Here is a 23,500-nt window from a genome sequence, read left to right as displayed (position 1 = left end):
TATTTATCTTGGTCTCTACTATCCTATATGAGATTTCCAATTTTTAACATAAACTATAAGACATGTAAAAAGGCAAGAAACACCAGACTCCCAACAAACAAGGCAGTCATCAGAATCTGATGTAGATGTGAAACAGGTGTTGGAATTATATAACAGGAAGTTTAAAAGAACTACAATTAGTATGCTGAAGGCTCTAGTGGACAATCTGAACAGCATGCAGACTCCTATGAGTAGCAATTTTAGCAGAGAAATGGAAACTATAAGAGCCAAATGGAAATGCTATAAATAAAAAACACAGAGATGAGGAATGCCTGTGATGGGCTCCTCAGTAGAAAGATTCTTTCCTTGACACAGCCAAGGAAGGAATCAATGAACCTGAAGATAGGGCAATAGAAATTACCCAAACTGAAACATGAAGTAAAAAAGAAATCAAAGCAAAAACAAAAGCCGAGCACCCCAAAGTTGTGAGGTAGTAACATGCTCTCATACAGGTAATTGGAACCCCTGAAGAGAGAGAGAATGGTGGGGCATAAGGAATATATATATTTTTAATGGTCAAGAATTTCTCCCCCAATTAATTACAGGTGCCAAACCACAGGTCCAGGAAGTTCAGAGAACACTGAATAGGATAAATACTGAAAAAGAGCACTTCATTAGCATAATTCACCAGGTTAATAGACTGAAGAATAAAATGCAGAAAAAGCACCTGGCAAAATTCAGACTCCATTCATGATCAGAACTTTTGGCAAACTAAGAATTGAAAAGAACTTCCTGGGCCTCATTTGAAATACCTGTACTTAGAATTGTACTTGATGATAAGAGACTGAGTGCTTTTCACCAAAGATCAGGAACGAGGATGTTGCCTCTCTCAACTTTGTACCAAAACCTATCCTATAGCTAGTGTGATAAGGTAAGGAACAGGTTAAAGGCACACAGATTGGAAAGGAAGAAATACAATTATCTCTAGTTCTAGGTGATATGTTTGTCTACTCAGAAAGTGCAGAAAAGTTACACAAACCCTCCTAGGACTAAAAAGAGTTCAGCAGGATCTGAGGATACGAGGTCAATATACAAAAGTCAATTGTATTTTTATACAGTAGCAATGAACAATTAGAATAATTAGACTTTTAAAATTTGAAACTGAGAGTATCATTTACAGTACATTAGAAATGTATTATATAAAAATTAAATTATATGAAAATGTATTATGAGAGTGAAATCCTTAGGTATAAATCTAATAAAGTATGTGCAGAATCTATAGGTTGAAAACCACAAGACATTGATAAATAAGCTTAAATAAATGGAGCGACAGAAGGCTCAATATTGTTAGGGTATTGGGTTTTTTTGCAGTTTGATCTATAGATTCAATATAATCCAAATTAAAATCCCAGCTAGCTCTTTTTGTAGAGATCTAGAAAGTGATTCTGAAATTTATTTTAAGATGCAAAGAAAGTATAAGCAAAAGAATTTGAAAAAGAATCATACTATCAATACCTAGTTTTAAGACTTACTGTAAAACAGTATGGTATTAGGGAAGGACATAGGTCACTGGAACAGAAGAGAGAGGCTAAAAATAGACCTAACAAGAATAGTCAACTAAATTTTTTTTCACAATGGTGCAAAGGCAGTTCAACAAAGAACAGGTAGTCTTTTCAACGAATAGTGCTGGAACGATTGAATATGCAAGAAAATGAACCTCCACATATATCTCACAGTGAATTCAGAGATTAACTCAAAATAGATCATAGACTGAAATATAAAATGAAACACTATAAAATTCCTCGGGGAAAATCTGTGTAACTTTGAATTTGGCATGGAGTTTCAGATATAGTACCAAAAGCATGATCCATAAAAGAAAAAATGTTAAATTGGACTTCATAAAAATTCAGATCTTTTGCCCTGCAAGAGACAGCATTAAGAGAATGAAAAGACAAGCCACACACTAGGCAAAATATTTGTGAATCATGTATCTGATAATGGTTTTGTATCCAGAGTAAAGAACTCTCAAAACTCAACAGTAAGTAAACAACCAACAAATTTAAAAATGGACAAAATATCTGAACAGTTTGTTCATCAGAGAAGACATATAGATGGCATGTAAACATATGATAAAATGTTTATCTTTAGGAAATATTACTTAAAGCCACAATGAAATAGCATTCTACACCTGTTATTAGACTGCCTAAAATTAAAAAAAAAATTAAGTTACAAGAGCTGTGAGAATGTGAAACTACTGGAATTCTCATTCATTGCTGATGGGAATGCAGAAATGATACAGCCACCTTGAAAATGTTTGAGTTTCTTATAAAACAAAACATACATTGAGCATGTGACCTGTCTCTCTCCTAGATACTTACCCAAACAGATTTTTTTTTTAAATTATATTTATACAAAAGTCAGTTTGTGAATGTTTACAGCAGGTTTTCATAAATACCCTAAACTAGAAACGTCTTATAACAGGTAAATACGTAAACTAACTGTGGGAATACCCATGCAATGGAATATGTGCATGCGTGCTAAGTTGCTTCAGTCATGTCCAACTCTGTGCAACACTATAGACTGTAGCCTACCAGGCTCCTTTGTCCATGGGATTCTCCAGGCAAGAATACTGGAGTGGGCTGCCATACCTGCCTCCATGGAATCGTCCCCACCCAGGAAGTGAACCCATGTCTCCTACGTCTCCTGCACTGGCAGGCAAGTTCTGTACCACTAGCACCACCTGGGCAGCCCGCACAGTGGAATACTACTCAGCAATGGAAAAGAATGCACTATTGACACATGCAGTAACTTAAATGAATCTTAGAAGTGTTATGCTGAGCCAGACAGAAAAGTGTACATATTATTTGATTCCATGTGTATCACAGTTTCTTTAAAATGCAAAATTATAGGAATGGAAAACAGATCAGTTATTTCCATGGATTGGAGTGGGGGAAGAGTTAATTAGAAAGGGACAGCACAAGGGAATTTGGGGGATGATGGAACTGTTCCATATGGTACTCTTGGTGGATACACAACTCTACTTATTTATCAATACCTGAAGAATTGTACGCAGAAGTTATTTTTATTGCATGTGGATTTTAAATCAACCAGGAACTAAGGATGTATGCAGACTGTGACAACAGATCTAGCTGTATTACAAGTGAATGACATACCTACACTGTAGGAGGTGGGCAAAAACATGTCAATGGAGATTGTAAGAGTAAAGACCAAAAGAACTGTACATAAGCATTGTATTCTAGTTGAGTTTTTTTTTTTCCTTGTAGGTGCTATAGGCTAGCAATTCTGAAGCTGCTTTATGTGTGTGTGTGTGTGTGTGTGTGTGTATGTATGTATATATACACTTTACACATATAAGGTTGAGCAAATAATGAGCTCAGTTTTTTAACTATCAGAGATTGAGTCATAGGGGAAATGGTGGAACTAACCCTGTGGATCTTGGATTGGCATCAGAGCTATCAGTATGAATCAGTATGAATGCATGCTTGTAAGTATACATGTATACACAGATTGATAGAGGACCAAGTGTGGCTATATGTGTATGCATAGGTTAGTAGACTTTATATATTTCCTTGCTCTGTTCGCTGAGAGGACCTAGAAGGAGTGACATCCCAGTAGCCATGAACAATCTACCATCCAGATTTTAGTATCTAAATACCACCCTCCAGTAAAAGGGACCAGGGCATGACAATAGTATTGGATTATAGCCCAGAGAATAAATATCCACAAGCCCATACTGATCTGAATAAATAAATGGGGGAGAAGGAACAACTCTTCTGGACAGAATTCTAAGTAATAAATGTGGAAAGAATAAAGGAAATAAATCACCATTAGAACATCACGGTAGTAATTGCTCCAGAGAAGATGCACCAGAGAATGTTAAAGTTAACAGACAAACAGGAAAAAAAAAATGTTTAGCTCAAAATGTCTCCCCAGATATTTACTGATTATAAAGGGAAAAATAGTAACTTCATAATGGAGAGATCTGACAGACCCCACCTTAACTAAATCATCATCAGTGATAAGGTATTGGTGCTTTGTACCTGCTGGTGTGATGTGCTGAGAATGGCCCATCACCTCTGTGATGCACCTCAAGATCCATAAGTAAATCTAATCATGAGGAAACAGGACAAACCCACCACGAATATCTGACAAATACCTGACCAGGACTTTTCGAAAGTAACGAGGTCATAAAAGACGAGGCAAGACCAAGGAGTTATCACAGGTTGGAGGAGTATAAGAAGACAAAATGGGTCAATGGAGCATGAATCCTGGACCAAAGAAAGAATCAGTGAAACAACTACAGATATTTGAGTACCATCAGCAGTTTAGCTGATGGTTATCATCCCAGAGTTAATTTCTTAGTTCCCATAATTGTAAGTCTAGAAGTACTCACAAACATAGAAAACAAACTTAAGGTTATGAAAGGGGGTGAGGAGGGACAAATTAGTATGGGATTAACAGATATGAACTATTGCATATAAAATAGATAAATAAGAATTTACTGTATAAGCAGTAAATCCCTGTGTATAAGCACAGGGAATGATACTCAATATCTTGTAATAACCTATAATGGAATATAAGCTGCAAGAAAAACCCCACCTGAATCACTAATGCTGTACACCCAAAACTGGCACAACATTGTGAATCAACTGTACTTCTATAAAATAAACAAAAGTATTTCAAAATAAAAGGCCATTTTTGTGTGCAACACATAAAAAGGAAAAATAGTAAGTCTTCTGTGGGGGTGGTTGAAAGTGACTGGTTTAGATGAAGGAACATCCAGAGCAGAATGGGCCTACAGGTGTTAATAAGCCACACTTTCATTTAGAGCTGGTCAGTGAGCAGTCATCAGGCTTCCCAGGTGGCGCTAGTGGTAAAGACCCACCTGCCAATGCAGGAGATGCCAGAGAGATGTGGGTTCAAGGACTTGCCCTGGTGGCTCAGACGGTAAAGAATCTGCCTACAATGTGGGAGACCTGGGTTTGACCCCTGGGTTGGGTAGATGCCTTGGAGAAGGGAATGGCACCCCACTTGAGTATTCTTGCCTGGAGAATCCCATGGACAGAGGAGCCTGGTGGGCTACAGTCCATCGGGTTGCACAGAGTCAGACATGACTGAATCAACTTAGTGCGGCATGGCAGTGAGAGGTCAGGGGACTCAGCCAAGGACATGACGCTGGCCGCTATCTGGACAAGACTGCTGCTGCGGCTGCTAAGTTGCGTCAGTCGTGTCCGACTCTGTGCGACCCCAAGACGGCAGCCCACTAGGGTCCTCCGTCCCTGGGATTCTCCAGGCAAGAACACTGGAGTGGGTTGCCATTTCCTTCTCCAATGCATGAAAGTGAAAAGTGAAAGTGAAGTCGCTCAGTCGTGCCCGACTCTTCAGGACCCCATGGACTGCAGCCCACCAGGCTCCTCCATCCATGGAGTGGGGTGCCATTGCCTTCTACGGACAGGACTAGGACCGGGCTTTTCTGGCTCCTCTTGTGCCACTTTTTCCATCCCCTTCCCTGTCTCTTCTCAGGGGAGGATTTTCCGGAGACTGTTTTGATATTAAGGTTTCTGCTTTGCATGTTTTCTATGAAGTAGATTTCATAGTCCTGGTTAGACATCTTGTTGAGTCATATATCACCCGTGTTCCCTATTGCGGGTGTCTGTTTGAATCATGTCTGCCCTCCAGGTGATGGCTTATGTATTTGTCTTACTCTTTTCAGCAGAAACTGGAGACAAGCAAAAGGCCTCCATCTGGAACCTCCACTACCTCCAAAAGCACCTCCCCCACCCTCACGCCTTCTCCTTCTCCCAAGGGGCACGCGGCCGAGTCCTCCGTGTCCTCTTCCTCATCCCACCGGCAGTCCAAGAGCAGCGGGGGCTCCAGCAGTGGCACCATCACTGATGAGGGTGAGTCCCCCTGAAAGGTCCTGAGACCCCACCCTTCCCTTTTGCCAGGGTAACCTCGCAGGTGCCCTTTATTGCTATAGCTATCCTCGGTCAGGTGTTTTTTAGTTTTTTCAGTCAAAAATATCTTTCCCTTCCCTGATTATACCTTGCATGTTTGTTTTCACTGAGTTTATGTACCTAAAAGGTATACAGTAGTTTCTGAATGTAGGTTGGTTTTGTTTAAATACACAGATAAACACCTGTAAAACTGCTTTTCCACCACCCATTATGTACCTTTCCCTGAACCTTGTACAAATCAGAATTCTATCAGTTGCAAGGGGTGAAATCTCCATTCAAACTGATTTAAGCAAACAAAACTAAAACACTGATCATCTGTGGGCTCATAATGGAAGTATCTAGGGTGTGCTTCAAGCATGTCTAAATCCATGTGCCTTGGAATGTTTCACTCCCATCTTTCAGGTAGGCTCTCTTCAAGCGGTGGCGGGGATACCCCCTGCAGCTTCATGCTTCTTCCTACTAACCGAGACACCCCAGTAGAAAGTGTGCTACTTTCTTAGCAGCTTGGGCAAAACCCCACGGGTAAAGATCATTGTCCTGTCTTGGCTGTATTGATAATGACTTGGGTTGTTTGCCCATCCTTGGCTATCTCTGTGTCCCCAAGGGCAGAGCGTGTCTGCTTTTGGAGCCAGGGTTGGTTAGGGTCAGATTGTGTGCATTGGGAGTGGGAGGGAAGTAGCTCCTTAAAGGAAAATGGAAGTGGATGGAGGGCAAGTAAAAGCAGGAACCTGCGTGAGTGGGGGTGATGAGGAAAGGGAGATGGATCAGGCAGCAGGGAGGGAGTTGGAGGCACTGTAGTGAGATCCCAGGTGTGAAGACGTAAATGATAAAGGAGAGAAGAAACTCATCCTTTTAAAAACTGCCCTCTGGTGGCTCCTGGGAGCAGGGGTGGGAGAGGAGGGAGCAGAGCTTTGATGAGAGAGCAGCAGCAGGGGCCAGGCAGGTGCAATCAGTATGAGTCTGACAGGCGAGGAGATTCTCACTGTGTGTGTGGTTTGCAGGCGTCTCACTGCAGCTGCTGGGAGGGCGTGCAGAGCAGATTCTGCCCAGCAAGGGATAAGTTGAAATCAACTGCACAGGCTATGGTCTGTACTGCGTTGATACATGTACACTACCACTGGCATCCTCTTTATTTGGGACTGCTTTCATTGTTTTGTACTATCTAGTGCGATCATTTATGGAAGCTTCAGAGGCTGGCTAGCAACCCCATTCCTCCCTGTGTTTTCTTTATATATATACATATAACGATTTTTTTTTTTTTGCCACACCACGTGGCTTGTGGGATCTTAATTCCCCAACCAAGGATTGAATCCGGGTCCTCTGCAGTGAAAGCGTGGAGTCCTAACCACTAGACCACCAGAGAATTTCTGTGTGGCATCTTAAGTTCCCCGTCCATGAACTCTCCTGCCTCGGAAGGCCTCAGGAATCTAAACTAGTGGTTCAGTCTGGGATTTGTGCCCCACATATTCCTCCCAAAGAGTTAAGACAGTGGATATCTGATTACTGGTCTGTGCCCACTCTTCTCCCCTCTCATTCATTATTGGAAGAAACCTTTGCAAAGCCTCGTTGGGATTAAAAACAGAGGAGGACTTGAGAGCGCATATTTTTTTTTAAGGTTACCTTCTCTGGCTTAGAAAGCCTACTTTTGCTTCCTGGGGTTCCTGGGTCCCGAGGCAGCAAGACCCTTGTCCTGCGGGCATTAGATTATCACAGACCAGAGCCTGGAGTCCATCACTAAAGAGCCATCCTTGATGATATTTTTGTGGAAAACCTGTAGCCTCGGTGAAGGGTCACGTGCGAGCCTTTGCCCTGCTCGTGCTGTGTCCCTCTGTTCACTCCTCCTGAAGGAAATGGTGAGGTGGCGACAATGTCGTGTAAGCTTCACACACACTCCGTGAAGGTGCCTGGGGCAGCCCTGGGAGCTGTAACTTTGCTGGTGTCCTGGTCATTCATCAGGCTGAGGATTCAGATACATTCTGCATAACAACATTAAATGATTATAGCGCAAGGTGGGATTAAACCTGTGTTACCAGCAAGGCAGGCAGCATCATCGTGGGCTTCACTGAAGAGCGGTGCTCGGGCCGGGCTGCAGGGACTGAGCAGATAGTGTGCAGCTGGGCCAGAGCTGATTGTTAAATTTATAGGAAACATATGCTGCTGCTGCTGCTGCTAAGTCACTTCAGTCGTGTCCGGCTCTGTGCAGCCCCATAGATGGCAGCCCACCAGGCTCCTCTGTCCCTGGAATTCTCCAGGCAAGAATACTGGAGTGGATTGCCACTTCCTTCTCTAGTGCATGCATGCATACTAAGTCGCTTCAGTCGTGTCTGACTCTGTGTGACCCTATGGACAGCAGCCCACCAGGCTCCTCTGTCCACGGGACTCTCTAGGCAAGAATACTGGAGTGGGTTGCCATTTTCTTCTCCAAGAAAACATATAAGCTGGCAACTAAACACAGCTGTTAAAAGTCAAGTTACAACAACAACAAAAATATGTGTTAAAAAATAGACAAGTCAAATTACATGAACTTATAATTAAGCTGATTATGCTACATGTTAAGGTATGTGGCATTTAAATCAAAATATATTATTTTCTAATCTTTTACTGCTTTCTGATATCTGTGCTCTTGAAGTTCTTTGTCTTTTTTTCCTTCGTGGTGGGAATACTGTGTACTGATGTGTTACTTCTCTGCGTCTTTCCCAGTTCCGTTTCCAGGAACATGACATTGGCAGGTTGAAATCAGCCATGGTGATGTATTTACACCATGGAAATCAGCAAATACCCACCAGGACTTGAGTTAATGTTTTATTGATCATCTGGATGTCATCTAGACAATGTTAATTATGCAGGCTAAACCTTAAAGTGTCATGTCTATAGCTGTTCCAGCACTGAAAATTGAGAAAATAGTCTAAATAGTCTTCCAGGATTTGAAAACTTTTATCTGTTTGAGCACAGTTGCTCACATGAAGTTCCAACATTCGTCTTCGTTGTTTGATTTCATCTCACGTTTTCACCTAAACAGAAGCATCAGCAAGCGTTCATGTAGGAACTCTACTCATTCGCTCTGGCTACAAGAATGATGCAAAAATCAGTGAAGACATTCAGTGAAATGCCTGATAACCAATGAAGGCATTGGCTGTATGAAGTTTATAATATAGAGTATCATGTGATTTATTATCATATATAAATTGTGCACATACATCCTTACATGAGTAAAATCTGCTGTAAGGTTACGTGTCTACATATATGTGTACATTCCCCCTCCCAGAAAGCCAGCACGCAAATGTGAAGAGAGACTCACAGAGGGAACAGCATTATAGGTGTCCTGAATCTATAATGGATTATGTGTGGGCTGGGACTCATTTAATCTCATAACACCGTTGCTCATTAGCAGCTCTTCCGTGAAGCTTTTCTGGTCCCCTGGGCTGGTCGGCTGTCCTCTCTGTCCCCTTAGTCATGCCCTTCACCATGTGCTCACCACCTGTGGGAGAGGTGGCAGAGTGGCGTGTGGCACAGGCCTGGTAGCTAAACCACTGGGTTTGAATCCCCACTGTGCTGTGGACTAGTGGTGTGATCTCACCTAAGATATGGTGCCAGCTTTCTGTGACTTCCTCATTGTAGTGGGAGCAGTAACAGGGTCTGCCGCATGGGGTTGTTAAGAGCAAATGGGTATCCAGTACAGGGTGCCTGATGGTGAGCATCATCCGTCGCCCCCTTCGGTATATCTTCCCAGTCGCGCTGAGTTCCTTTACCACAGGGACCTGTCTGTACTTGCATTCCCAGCAAGTAGTAGGCACAGTAGCCCTTGCTGGATGATGAATGAGTGGACCTCTGACCACCTAACCTCCAGTCCACTCTTCTGTAAGCTGCACCCACTGCCCCAGGACCTTTGCACTTGCAGTTCTCTCTGCCTGGATGCTGCTGGTGCTCTTCGCCTTGGTATCTGCACAGCTCACTCCTTCATTTACTGCTAAAATGTCACCTCCTGAGAGACCTTCCCTGACCACCCTCTATAAAACAACATTCTCACATCCCCTGTCAACCTGTCCCACCCTGCTTTATTTTTGCTTACCAACCTGTCAGCTTGCTTGTGGTCTGTTTTGGTCTCTGTTGAGTCCCCAGTGCCTAGTCTGGTAAACTCCTTTTGAATGTGTGAATGGATGTTTCTCTAAGCCCCCCAGATGCTGGTCTTGTCTCCTTCCCTGTCTCCCTCCCTGCTCTGATAACTTGATACCCTAGATCTTCTGTTTTCCCCTGGTTTGTGTCCATCTGGCTCTCCTGTTCCACTCAGACCCGCCTTTTCTTCAGGAAGCCCACAGTCTCCAAATGCTTAAACCAAACCTTGACTCTGAGGCCCACCTGCCTATTCTCTCCAGGTCTTTCTCTGTCTAGCTGAGGGGTGCTAGTCTTAGTGTTTATTCCAAGTGTAGCTAACAGCAGTTGAGAAATCATAATTTAAAATTGTTCTGGGATAGAGTGCAGGGTTTTGGGCCCAGAAGCTAGAACTCGAAGAACTTGGTGCTTGCAGCCATTGGAGAGTCAGCCTAGCCATGAAGCTCCGCACCTCTGTCTTCACAGCCCAATCTGGGGTTTGGGGAATGCCGGGAGCCTGCCCTGAGGGAGGAGTATGACCAGCACGTGGCTCGAGACCCACCTGCAGCCACACCCCGAGTGCAGTGCAGATCTGCTTTCTGTGTCGGGGCTTCTTGTAGAATTTCATTTGAGATAAGATTACCATGACTTTATGAAAGTTTGAAGATCACTCTTGAGGCAATTTTACCAAATTCTAAAATATCTTATTTTACATTCTTTCCCTCTTGAAGATGAACTGACTGGAATCCTTAAGAAATTATCTCTTGAGAAATATCAGCCCATTTTTGAGGAGCAAGAGGTAAGAATATTCTTTTTGAGTGTCCATTTAAATCTTAGCATAAAACAGTTGTCTAAATATGTAGGTCATCATTCTTTAAGCCTGGATTGATCTTTTTCATTGAGATGGCTGAAGAAATAGAATTTGTGTTCAGCGCATTTGGCTCATTCATAACAGTGAAATCCTGGGGACCTTCTGGCTTGTTGTGTTATAATAAAATTTTGTAATTTTGAGCTCTGCTTTCTGTGGTAAAGTTTGTGTCTGTTCTGTTCTCCTTTAGTTGAAGGGGATTACCTAGCCAACTTTTAGGTTTAAAGTAGGTAAAAAGCAAATTCTAATGAATCTGTGTGAAGTATCTGGACATAAAGAGACTGTATTAGTCTAAGAGAGTTCCTATTTGCTCTCACTCAAAATCCTAAAAGCACTCACAATCACATTTTTAAAAATTACTGTTCTGCAGTTTGGCAGTTTCTCAAAATGTTGAAGAGAATTACCATATGACCCAGTAATGCCACTCCTAGGTAGGTATATACCCACAATAATTGAAAGCATACATTTGCACAGTGTTCACAGCAACACTGTTCATAATAGCCAAAAGGCAGAAATAGCCCAAATGCCCATCAATTGATGAATGAGTAAATAAAATGTGTTATCACTCTACCTTGGAATGTAGCTTGGCCATTAAAAAGAAAGAAGTACTGATACACTCTACAAAACAGATGAGCCTTGAAGACACTGTGCTAAGAGAAAGAAGTTAGTCACGAAAGGCCACATATGGCATGACTCCATTTATATGCAATGTCCAGAATAGGCAGATCTGTAGAGATGGAAAGCAGATTAGTGGTTGCCAGGGAATGTGGGGAGGAGAGAATGGGAGTGATTGCTAATGAGTACGGGTTTTCTTTTTTGGGGTGATGAAAATGCTCTAAAATTAAGTGTGGTGACGATCACACAACTCTGTACTAAAAAATCATTGAGTTTTACACTTTAAATGGGTGAATTGTATGGTAAATGAATTACATCTCAATAAGATGTTAAAATTTTTACTGTCAGCAAAATAAAACTCGTCAGTGGGCCCATTAGCTACCAGGGTACAGTCACTGGCTTAGAACATTCTAGTGCCCAGTTTAGTACATGACAACGGTCACAGTTAATGTAGCATGAGAATCCCTCCTTGTCTCCAGCAAGCTTGAGACCCAGTTAAGGAGTATGTGTTTCGGTTCAAGAAGAAGTCAGGGGTGCCACGACTTTCTTCCTTTTTTTTTGCTTTTCTGCCCTATCCAATCTGTCCTTCCTACCTTCTTGATGCCTTAAACTTCAGTGGCAGTTTTTCTCATCAAAAAAATCTTTACTGTTTGCAGATGGCTGCATGCTTTTATTTCATGTGTTCCACGCTTTCTGAGGAGCTGGCCATGGGGACCCACACGCAGGCTGGGGGTGGGGTCTCTGCCTCAGGTCTGGGATGGTGGGGGGAGGGGAGTGTCCAGTAGGGTCAGGGGGCAGGTGTTTTCCATCAAAACCACGTCACCTGTTCCTTCAGCCTGTCAGTGTCTTGTGATCTGTAAAGCCCAGAGAGATGCAGGGAGCTTATTGTTATCACAGGGGCCCTCTCTGCATCTCAGAGAGAGCATGGTGTTGGGTGCGGGAGCAGACACTTCCCCACTGACTCAAACTTGGCTCAAGATTTTTTTTTTTTAAATCCAGGAAAGTAAAATGAAAATTGAAAGAGAGGGGAGAAACTTCTCCTGGAGCTGAGGCCCCGGCAGGGATGCCAGAAATGTTAGAATGTCTCCGGTAGAAACCAGGGGTCGAACAGCTTTGAGATGCCCGTTTTCCGAGCCCGTCTCTGCCTCAGTTCTCCACAGTCTTCCTGGCCTCTGTTGCTTCTGCTTGTTTCTCTTCTCACTCTGTCTTTCCACAGTCTGCATCTCTTTTGTCCTTGAGGGGTAAACACGGTGAGTACCGCCATATACTCATATTTTCTGTACAGTATCCCATACTGTTCAAAGCGCAGCAACATTGCCATGAACTTTCTATCAGCAGGACTTGGCTTTCTACCATTCTGGTCACCCAGATTACTGTCTCAGAGACTTCCCTTGCTTATTTTGTTTTCAGAGTCTTTCCAGAATGCACTTCTAAAAATTCCAGGGTAAGAGCTGAGGAGAGTTTTATTTTTAATGATATTTTCAAATAAACATTCAGCATAAAGCCGGGAATTGAAAGTAGTAAATCATCATTAATTCACTACTAATAAGCACTAATAGCTCATAATCATGATAGTCCGGTTGTGGTTGGGAAAAAAAGAGGTGTGGCACTGAGCAGATGGTAGCAAATCCCCCTCTCTCTCCCCAGGTGGATATGGAAGCATTCCTCACACTCACCGACGGTGACTTGAAGGAGCTGGGTATTAAGACAGATGGATCCAGGCAGCAGATTTTGGCAGCAATTTCTGAACTGAATGCAGGCAAGGTATTGTTCCCAGTCTTTTTTTTTTCTTTTTTTTTCTGTTTCAAACAGCTGAGAGCTTCACTAGGATCCTTGGCCCTGGTGTTCCAAGGACCTTCATGGTCTGATTTTATCTCCCCCACATGCCTGGTGGAGGCTGGCCTGCTCACACACGGCCAGTGGGTCACTACCTTCCAGTATGTCTGTTCCTTTTCCAGGCCTCTCTTCTCATAAGATGGTTTCTCTTTAGATCCAGCTTAAATATTCCCTCCAATCATCTCAACCCACAGGGCTGAGTTTTGCCCTCTGGAGCACAGTGGAAGTTGATGAAGACAGGCCCCCAAGTCAGGCTGACCCAGCTCCTCCACTTACAGTGACCCTGGGCAAGTCGCACCCCTCTCTGAGCCTAGCTTTCTGCTCTGGAGGGTGGGGGTGATGGGCTGACTGCCAGGACTGAGATGCTCAGCAGAGCACCTGGCACACAGAGATCTGCCAGTCGCTGTTGCCATTGTTGGCATCCTACACTTTTGTCGTCAGCTTTAAAGCTAAAGATTAGCAGTTCCCCACCCAAAGGTACAGATGCAAAAAGCAAGCAAAACACAGAAGCGAGGCACCGGTCACTCTGCAGCTGTACAGTTGCTCTTGGGCTGTTCACATTCCTTTGCCTTCTGCCTTTTCTTCTACTGTGGGCTGGATATTTTTTGTCTCTTATTCCATAGCAGCTTACTGAAAAACCCGAACAAAGTTTTTGGCCAAACCAATATACTTGCTTACATGATGCTTCTTCACACTTTGCCTTACCGCTCCTCACTCGCTGGGCAATAATGGGATGTTACCATTATAAATAGTACCGGAGTGGACTTCTCTGCCTTTATGCTTTTTCTTCTGTTGTCTTGTTCCTCAGGCTGTGTTCCATAACATGAGGTTATGTCAGAGATGGTGACTGTTTTATGGTTCTGCCTATATGTTGCCGGGTAGGCACAAAAATATTGATCAGACCTGTAGTGACAATGGCAAGGGAATATCCATGTAGCATTTTGTCATTCACAGATCACTTCACGTACATTTCCTTAGTTAATTTGGGCGGCCGGTACCCTCACACTTCCCTTGTTCAGCCCAGGAGCAGAGCTGGGGATGGGGAGGGCGGATCTGTATGGAGGCAGCTCCTCCTCCAGCCAGCCCTGCCACCCTTCCCCAACCCGGCCCTAGCCCACTCAGGTTGGGGGCTGGTTTTATTGCCGTTGTTGTCATCACTGTTTTGCTTGTCTGTAGGCTGTGGGGTGGGTTTCCCTGCTAGCTCAGTGGTAAAGAATCTGCCTGCCAATGCAGGAGATGCAGATTCAATCCTTGGGTCAGGAAGATTCCCCTGGAGAAAGAAATGGCAACCCACGCCAGTATTCTTGCCTGGGAAATCCCACGGACAGAGCAGCCTGGCTGGCTACAGTCCATGGCGTCACAAAAGAGTCAGACACGACTTAGAGACTAACCAACAATATCAAGGCTGTGAAGTGGGCCTTCCAAATGTTGTGGTTGGCATTGCTACCCATGTCTGTGAGCCTGAGCGTTTTCCTGCAGGTCTTTGCTGTGTGTTCTTTCTGCTCTGTAAGGTTTCTTCCTTGATTCTGGTCACCTGTCCAGGACACTCACTGCCTCACTTTACAGAGAGGGAAGCAGAGGCTCCGAGAGGGACTGTGAGTCCTGACTCCCAGACCAGCACCATTTCTGCTCTTCCCTCAGATGTGAAGGGCAGGAGGTGGGCAGGTCTTGGCTGCTGGGAAGGGTTCATCTAGGGAACAGAAACCTTAGGGTGGCTTACTGTGGGTGGATCACCCGAAGCCAGCACTAAAGTCTTTGGACCATTGATTTATTCATGAAAAAATTGTCCTTTGACTCTCTGCCAGGTGTGAGTGTTAAGCATGGAGAATCACTCTGAGCACATCACGTCTAGTCATTAATGTCACCCTGACAGAAGGCCCCTGAAGTTGGTTCCAGTTTACAGATGTGGGAACTGAGGCACAGAGAGGTCAGAGAACTTGCCCATAATCACCCAGTCAGTAAGTGGCAGACCCAGGATTAGAACCCAGTGTCTGTCCTGACCTGTGTGCTGTCCTGTCTTGGTATAATCCACAAGCACAGGAGAGGCGAATTGTGCTGTGAGAGCTCCCGGTGAGAGAGTGGGGCCTGGTAAGGCAAGGGCCTGGAAGACATCCCCGGAGAAGGGCAGGAGAGCTGCACAGGAGAGGCAAACTGTGCTGTGAGAGCTCCCGGTGAGAGGGTGGGGCCTGGTAAGGCAAGGGCCTGGAAGACATCCCTGGAGAAGGGCAGGAGGGCCGCCATCTGAAGGAAGATAAGAACCACCTGGCCCAGGGGTAGAAGAAGGGTACAGGCGGAGGGAAGCATATGTGCACAGGGCCTGCACTGGCATGTGTGGTGTATTTAAAGAACTAAAGGGGACTTCCCTGGTGGTCCCTACGACTCCAGGCTTTCACTACAGGAGGCACGGGTTCAGTCCCTAGTCAGGGAACTAAGATCCTACATGCTGTGCAGTGTGGCCAAAAGTTTTAAAAAATTAATTAATGAAAAGAACTAAAGAAGTAGCTGAATCATGGAGTGCAAGGAACCTGGTGTGAGAGGAGGCCAGAGGGGACAGATTGGGGCTCCCAGTGTGGTCGGGGGTAACCCAGTCAAGTACACAGAGGCTCGTATGAGAGGACAAGGTGGGTAATAGTGAGGAGGCTCTAGCTCAGGAGTTAGGACCCTTCCTTCTTCAGGCCTGCAAGGGCCAGACGTGTGAGCCAAGGAGAGGATGGAGGTGAGGAAAGCCAAGCCTAGACCAGTCAAAAAGGAAGGACAAAAGAGGTTCTATATGGAGGGCCAGTAAGGACCTTAGAGGGCGTGGAAAGACCGGAGCTGGGTGTCATTGGAGCAGGGTCTGAGTCTTGGTAGGTGATAACTGCCAGCATTTCTGGAACCTCCCCTCTGCCGTCTGTGGCCATGGCCTCTTTGGTTCAGAATCACAAAAAGAATACACACAGGGTTGGTCTGCAAATCTTAGGCAACTTAATAGTCATCTTCAGAGTGGATGATACGACGTCTTGAGCCCCACTCCAAAGGAGGATATTTTTCTTAAAGTCTGTAGAGACTAGGACATTTTTTATAGTTTTCTCTCAAATCCATTGGCCTCCCCCTTCTCCTTATTTACTAAACAGGGCCCCATCAACAGAAGCAGAGTAACAGCTGTTGGTGATTGTCATAGTTCAGGCTGCAAAACAAAGTACCTTAGATTGGGTGGCTTATAAATTGAAGTTTAATTCTCACAGTATGGAGACTGGGAGTCCAAGATCAGGGTGCCAGAGTGGTTGAGTTTGGTGAGGCTCCTCTTCCAAGTTGCACGTAGCCACCTTCTCAATTCCTCATGTGGCCCAAAATAGAAGCAAAATCTCTCTTTCTCTCTTCTCATAGGGACACAGATGGCATCACGGGAGCCCCACCCTTATGACCTCACCTAATTCTAATCACCTTCCATCACTTGAGGGGTTAGGGTTTCAACACAGGACACAAACATTTAACCCATAACAGTGATCTTCCTTGGGGCCCTCAGCTGACCACCTCCCAGCTGAAAGATCCCAGATGCTTCCAACATGCCAAGACATCCATGTCCTCCCCACAGGCAGTGTCCACCCTGCAAAGTCAAGCGATTCCCCATGGAGATTGGTGCAAAGGGAAGAGGCTGATCTGAACCGATCGCTGTAATAGCCCTGTTATTGGAGGGTCAGCTGTGCCAGACAGAATCCTGTGGAAATGAGGACCATGTGTATCAACTGTATCTGAGAGCAAAGGTGTGATTGGGAGAAGCTGAATGTCACAAAAGCAAGTGTATCTTCCCTACTCTAGGTCACCATTGCAAGTCTGTGCTGCTTCTTAGAAAGAGCAAAGTATTTCTCAGACTGAGTGTGGCTTCTAAGAGCTCTTTGTATGCCCGGGGCCGCTTCTCTTCTGGGCTGGACCTGCCTGACCCCGACTCCTGTCTCTTTGATTGCTCCAGGGCATAAGCTTCTCCTAACGTTCATCCTTTTACTTCTGAAACCCAACCTTGGCCAAGAAAGTACCCACTGTGGTTCAAATACTCTGTACGTATCTGAGAACTCAGGACACGTGGGAGAGGATAAGCCCAGCTCTCCTTGCCCCCTCGCCCCCATGTCTTTCTAGCTGTGGTCCACAACACACTGGGGGCTTGTGGAATCAATTTTTTAGTAGTTCATGAGCAGCATTTTAACAAGGGAAATAGAATAGAGTAGAAAATATCAACATTCTCTGCAGGTAAGAACACTAAAGCTTGTTTCAGTTGCATCAGTTTACATGGGTTGTGATGTAAAATTTGTTTCTTACATAATCAAAAATGTTTGAATATTTTAGCCAAAAAAAATTTTGTCTCAATGAATATTCACCCAAAACCTGGCTCAGCCATATGAATATTAGCAAAGCAGTGTGGCCCCTCAGCCTGTAAGCCATTTGACTTCCTGATGAACCCACCTCAGTATTCGAGTTACGAATAAGCAGAGTCTGCTTATTAGTTTGTTAGTTTCAAACAAGTGGTATATTGGAGAAGGTTAACCAGAAATGATAGCCGGAGTTTCACCTTTAATTGGTCCTAAGCCATTGCTTCTTTCCATTCCTGTTTTTTTGTGATTATCAAAGCTGTGTATATTCGTTGTACTAAATTTATGCAGTACCAGAAAGGGGAAAAGAACTTACAAAGGAATCACAATCTAGTCACCCAGAGGCCAACACTGTTGGTATTTGGGAAGATCACTCTGCAGTGTTTTGTGCTGAGTATTTTTCTTTATGTGGCTGAGATAAATTTAAATCTATAATTTTATATTCTACTTACTGCGTTTAATGTTAAATATATGCAGTTACCCATGTCATTAAGAACTCTTTTTTAATATAATAAAATAAATTTGCTAAGATGTACTAAAATTATTTTTCTTTAATCCCTACTTGTTGGATACGTAGACTTCCAAACTTTTATAAATAGTGCTGTAGTGGGCAACTTCGTGTATGAGCCTTTCTAATTATCTCCTCAGAATAGATACCTAAAAAAAAAAAAAAGTGAAATTATGGAGTCAAAAAGTCTAAATCGAGGTACATAGTACTTCATCCTGAAATACCTTCCAGAAAGAGCTACTAAACATCTGCACCAGCTGTGGATATAAGTTCCAGGGGCACCCTTGCCAGCACTGGGTACTATCCATTTGCTTTTTAATTTTTATTAATTTGATAGGCCAAGAAGTATGCCTTGTGTTAATTTGCATTTCTTTAACTACTAGATAGACTGAACGTGGTTTTTTTTCTACTTTTAATGGCCATTTGCTTTTTTCTTTTGAGAATTATCTGGATGGTCCTTTGAAGCCAGGGGTTTTTAAAGGGCAGTTATCATTATCAGCTTCAATCAGCTGTGGATGCGGGGAGCGATTATGGTTTTCATCATCTACGGCTCACTCCTGAGGTTAGGAGCGCACTGGAACCCTGTCTCACCCTGACCTCATTTCTCAAGCAATTAAGGCTAAGGTGGTCTAATAATAACATGGCTGTCATCCCCTCTATTTATTTTTTAGCCCTCTGCAGTTTGCACAGTGTCACGCCCACTCATTATCTCAGGTTGAGCCACATCACAGCACCAGCATGCAGTGCCTTCCCCCTATTACAGATGTAGAAACTCAGCAGCATGGGCTCACCCCTGGGACAGAGTGAGTGGTGGAGTAGGGATTCAGGGTCCTCTGACCCCACCTCTGATGTTCTGACTTTTGCCCCATAGCCTTTAGGTGTGTGTTGATGGAATCCTGAAGGCACTTTTCCAGGTGTCTGGGATGGATTGTGTGAAGGGGGACTCCTCTTGCCCTTCCGGGTGTCCAGGAGCCTCATCAGCAGCAGAGGTCCCTGCTTGGGGATCTGGAAATGGCAGTCCATGAAATGAAAGAAGAGGAAGGTTAAGGTCTAGTCATGTTTGGCAGAGGTTTTTTACCCCCCCTACTCTTGGCAGGGAATAGTTTCCCAGAGATTATTCACTTTTAATTTGCTTTATTTTTAAAAAAAATTTATTGAAGGATACTTGCTTTACAATATCGTGCTGGTTTCTGCCCTACGTCATCATGAATCAGCCACAGGCATGCATATGTCCCCTCCCTCTTGAACCTCCCTCCCATCTCCCATCCCATCCCACCCCTCTAGGTTCTCACAGAACACTGGGTTGAGCTCCCTGTGTTATACAGCAAACTCCCACTGGCTATCTATTTTACTTTAGATTTTGACCACATGTATTTGTTGGTTTAAAAATAAATTTTTTAAATTTACACTGGTGCCCTCTGAGGTCAGGACATGCCAACCTCCTGCTACCCACCCACAGCCCAGTGTCAGCAGCACCCTTTGAGTTACGATTATCATCTTCATTTTATAGAAATTAAGTTGCAGAGAGATGAAGTACCTAGCTCAAGGTAACCCAGCTTGTAAATGGGAGGGGTTGGGATTTGAACCCAGGCTGTTTGATTCCAGTCTCTGTTATTAATCTCTGTGTATTACGGCCTCTCAGTTATGTGTTCAGTGAAGATGTTCTTTGGACTTAAAGAAATGTCCACATCCCCCCTCTTTTCCCATCTTAAAATGTGTGTGTAAAGGGTGGCAACTAGGAGGGGAATCTGCAAGGATGGGGTGAGAAGTGAATCACTATGGAGACAGACCTGTCATCTTTTGGACAAGGGGGAGTCAAGGCAGTTCAGACTCTGAGTCTGTATCAGAAAGTTCGGCTCCTGGAAAATTCCCTGGAAATATGATGTCTGGAAATATGCACAGAGCAGGGCAGGGTAGGAGATGTCCTTTCTGGGCCAAATGACCCAGGATAAGTCATGCCTGCTCTCTGGGTTCTGCTGCCCATCCTTCTCTGGGAGATTGGACCTCTGCATCTTGGGGGGCTCTCCAGCCCTGGCATGCTGTGTTTGTGGGTGCTGACTCAGAATGTTTTTATTAAACCCAGTGCTCTTTCAATTAGGTAATTTGTTTTCCCCAAGACGCCCATGGGTTTTTCAAGTATGAGTTAAATGTTAACAGGACTGTGTCAACTGAATTAATGGTTAAAAGATTTAACAAGACTTTCTGTGTCTGTTTTCAATTTCCTCCACAGGGACGCGAGAGACAGATTTTACAGGAAACCATTCACAATTTCCACTCTTCCTTCGAGAGTAGCGCCAGCAACACCAGGGCCCCTGGAAACAATCCCTGTACGTGACCCTCCTCCTTGTGGTCAGCAGCGTGAGCTTTCTGAATCTCAGTATCCTCTTCACATGGCCGATGCTCCCGCCATCATCAGACCTTCCCCATTCCCTGAAACACACTATGCCTTGACACACCACTGTGCCTTAGTCCCGAAACACCCATTTCCCCCTCCCTGCTGTAGTAGTTGGTGATGCTTGTTGCTGTAACAAAAGTCTGACACGGTAGAGACTTCTTCTCCCATGAAGTCCAGTCTGGCTGCTTCTGCTTGGCAGAAGCACATGGTGATTCAGGGACCCTGCTCTTTTCATCTATGGCTCTGCCGTTCCTGGGAGCTTCCAAGTCTTTGTTTCTGGCTGGCAGAGGGGAAGGGGATGGTGAAGAAGGCATATAACCAATTCTTAGCTGTCTTGCTCTTGACTGCTCACATTCCATTGGTTCCTCCATCTCATGTCCCATCGGCCACTCATAGTCACGTGGCCCCACCTGGATGCAGAGGAGACTGGGAAGTGTAGTCACTGTTCAGGTAGTGGCCTCACAATACAGAACTCTGTACTTAGATGGGGGAACACATATTTGGGGGCAAGATTAGCCACTCTTCCATATCTTCCCTTAGACCTTCTAACATATCCCTAATGGTCCTTAATGTCGCCTATCAAATAAATGAAGCCTTTCTCAGCTCCCTTACACAGAACTCACTCCTCCAGCCACCGGGGGCCCTTACTGTTCTGTGTGATGACTCTGCTTTGGCACGTCTCTGCACCTGCTGCAGACAACACACAACAGCTGTTCAGGATGTGTATGTTGAATCCATTTTCTTTCTTTCAAAGGCAGCCTTTTATATAGGAAAAAGGGGGAGGCCCAAGGTGTCACCTTGAGGAATCTCTTTTCCTTCCTGACCTTCAGTCTCCTTGTCTGTGGTCAGGCAAGACAATGTTCTGATATTACACGCTGCTCACCCCATAACACTGTAGGGCTTTTCCACTTTGAGTGGGAGCAGAAGACTCTTATATTACATTGTAGAAGGACTTAGGTGCTCACATTTTCTAGGCGAATTTGGAATTTTTCCTTCAAGCTACATTCCTCAGGAGGGAATCAGCTAGTGTAGTTTTCTACTGTGTCATATTCTGGGAAAGGGACTTTGACTTTTAGGTCCAACAGATGTCTGAAATGTTTTCAAGCATGTAATTCATTCGACCAACACTTGCTGCATTTCTGCCATGTGCTGGGGGTGCTGAGATGAGTCAGATCCAGTCCCCACCCTTGAGGACCCTGACAGTAAGAGAAGATGTGAATGGATGGTCCTGTCCTGAGGGGGAGCATGGACAAGTGGAAGGAGCGTGTGCCCTGGACTCAGGCTCAGGGTTCTGGTCCAGCCCCGTGGCTGGCCAGCTGTGTGGCCAGGGTCAGGTAACTTGGCTTCTCTGCTGGTGCTTAGAGCCAGCGTGCATCCAATACCTGATCTGTAGGACAGGCACAGTGGATGGGAGCCTTTGCAGAGCTGTGACCTTTACTGTGATCTCTGCTTGGCTGCATACTGGTCTCCTTAGGAGGTACAGCTTCTCATCTCTCCCTCTCCTGGCCATGAGCGCCCCTTCCCCCTCTGCTGGCTAGAGGCAGTCATGACCGTGCTTCCTGGAGTCTCATCGTGTTCTCCCTCCCGTCCGTTGATCCAGCAGGTGCTATTCCTCCTTCATCCTCTCATCCTCCCACCTGTAGAAGCCAACTTCCCACATGACTAGAGAAAGAAGTTTTGTTTTAGACATCACTGACAGATGCCTTTATAAGTGTTCCTCGCATCCCAACCTTCTCTAAGGAGACACAATCGTTGAGCACCTATTTGTGCAGCTGCTGGACTCCAGTGTCATCTCTCCTCATCACCAGCCTGGGGGCTGGCATGGTTTAACCCCATCCTGCATGCTGGGGACACAGACACAGAGGAGTGGAGCTGCAGGCCAGTTCCCCAGCCAGGAAGGAACGGAGCTGGCTGAGACCTGCGTCTAGTGGGCTTCTGGGCCCATGCTTTTGCCGACTCTCATAGACTCCTGGGGCTAGAGGCACCAGGGATTCTCATGGTTTTAATGTATTCATATCTTCAGAGCTTATCAGTATGTGTAGGGTTGTTTGTCCCTAAAATACGCGTGGACCCCTGAGTTAGGTGCTGTGAGCTTGTGTGTCCGTTCTTCGCTGTTCTCCTGCCCTTTTCATCACTCCTGTGCACAGCTGTCACTTGGGTAAGTTTGATGGAATCTGTGTGACACGCAGGAGCTGTGCTGGGAGTCAGCTTTCCACAAATGCACACCTCCAAGGTCTCATCTAGTGACCCCAGACAGAGAGTCTGCTCATTCTCATTTGGCAGATGGGAAACAGGCTCACAGCAGCTGCTTCCTTCGTCTTTTTCACTGGACTGGTGGTTCTGAGTCTTTTCTTCCTGGGAAGTTTGTGGACTGGTTGGCGAGAGATCCTTGGCACCCTTTCTGGACCATGGTCACCCACTTCTGGTGGCCCTATGACGTGACCCGTCAGCATTTCTCAAAGTATGTTCCTTGAAACCCTATTTCCATAGAATGTTAACAGGTTTTGTTTTTTTTTTTTTATAAAAAATAAAGGGAGAGGGAGTGTATATGTGACAGTGGGGGTGAGGCTCTGTATTTAATAGGTTAGGCAGATACTGGGTCAGAACCCAGTCACATAATTTTTGCTATATACACCTCAGAATCCTTAGAACGCCACACATGGGAGAATCTCTTCAAGGGGGTCATACTATCATTGTTCAGTAGCTCAGTCATGGCCAACTCTTTGCCACCCAGGCTGCAGCACACCAGGCTTCCCTGTCCTTCACTGTCTCCTGGAGTTTGCTCAAACTCATGTCCATTGAGTCAGTATGACTGGTAGCATTTCCCACATGTTTGATCACAGAATGCTGCTTCACAGCACTCTTGCAAGAGTGTCCCTTGAACACTGT

The 23,500-nt window shown here is 44.8% G+C and overlaps 1 protein-coding gene across 1 annotated transcript in view; it reads left to right on the top strand.

Moving 5' to 3' along the window:
- Positions 1-23,085, top strand: part of ANKS6 (ankyrin repeat and sterile alpha motif domain containing 6) — a 51,032-nt gene extending 27,947 nt beyond the window's left edge. Inside the window, exons 12-16 of the mRNA XM_052644770.1 lie at positions 5,714-5,900; positions 10,778-10,845; positions 13,177-13,293; positions 20,447-20,543; positions 22,895-23,085. Coding sequence (XP_052500730.1) covers positions 5,714-5,900; positions 10,778-10,845; positions 13,177-13,293; positions 20,447-20,543; positions 22,895-23,085 — 660 coding nt within the window. The remainder of the gene's footprint in view (positions 1-5,713; positions 5,901-10,777; positions 10,846-13,176; positions 13,294-20,446; positions 20,544-22,894) is intronic.
- The last annotated feature ends 415 nt before the right edge of the window (positions 23,086-23,500 follow it).

Source organism: Budorcas taxicolor, chromosome 8 (genome assembly GCF_023091745.1).
Source record: "Budorcas taxicolor isolate Tak-1 chromosome 8, Takin1.1, whole genome shotgun sequence".
In the NCBI taxonomy this organism is placed as follows: domain Eukaryota; kingdom Metazoa; phylum Chordata; class Mammalia; order Artiodactyla; family Bovidae; genus Budorcas; species Budorcas taxicolor.
Note: the sequence above shows the minus strand (reverse complement) of the source record. Positions and strands in the feature narration are given on the sequence as shown.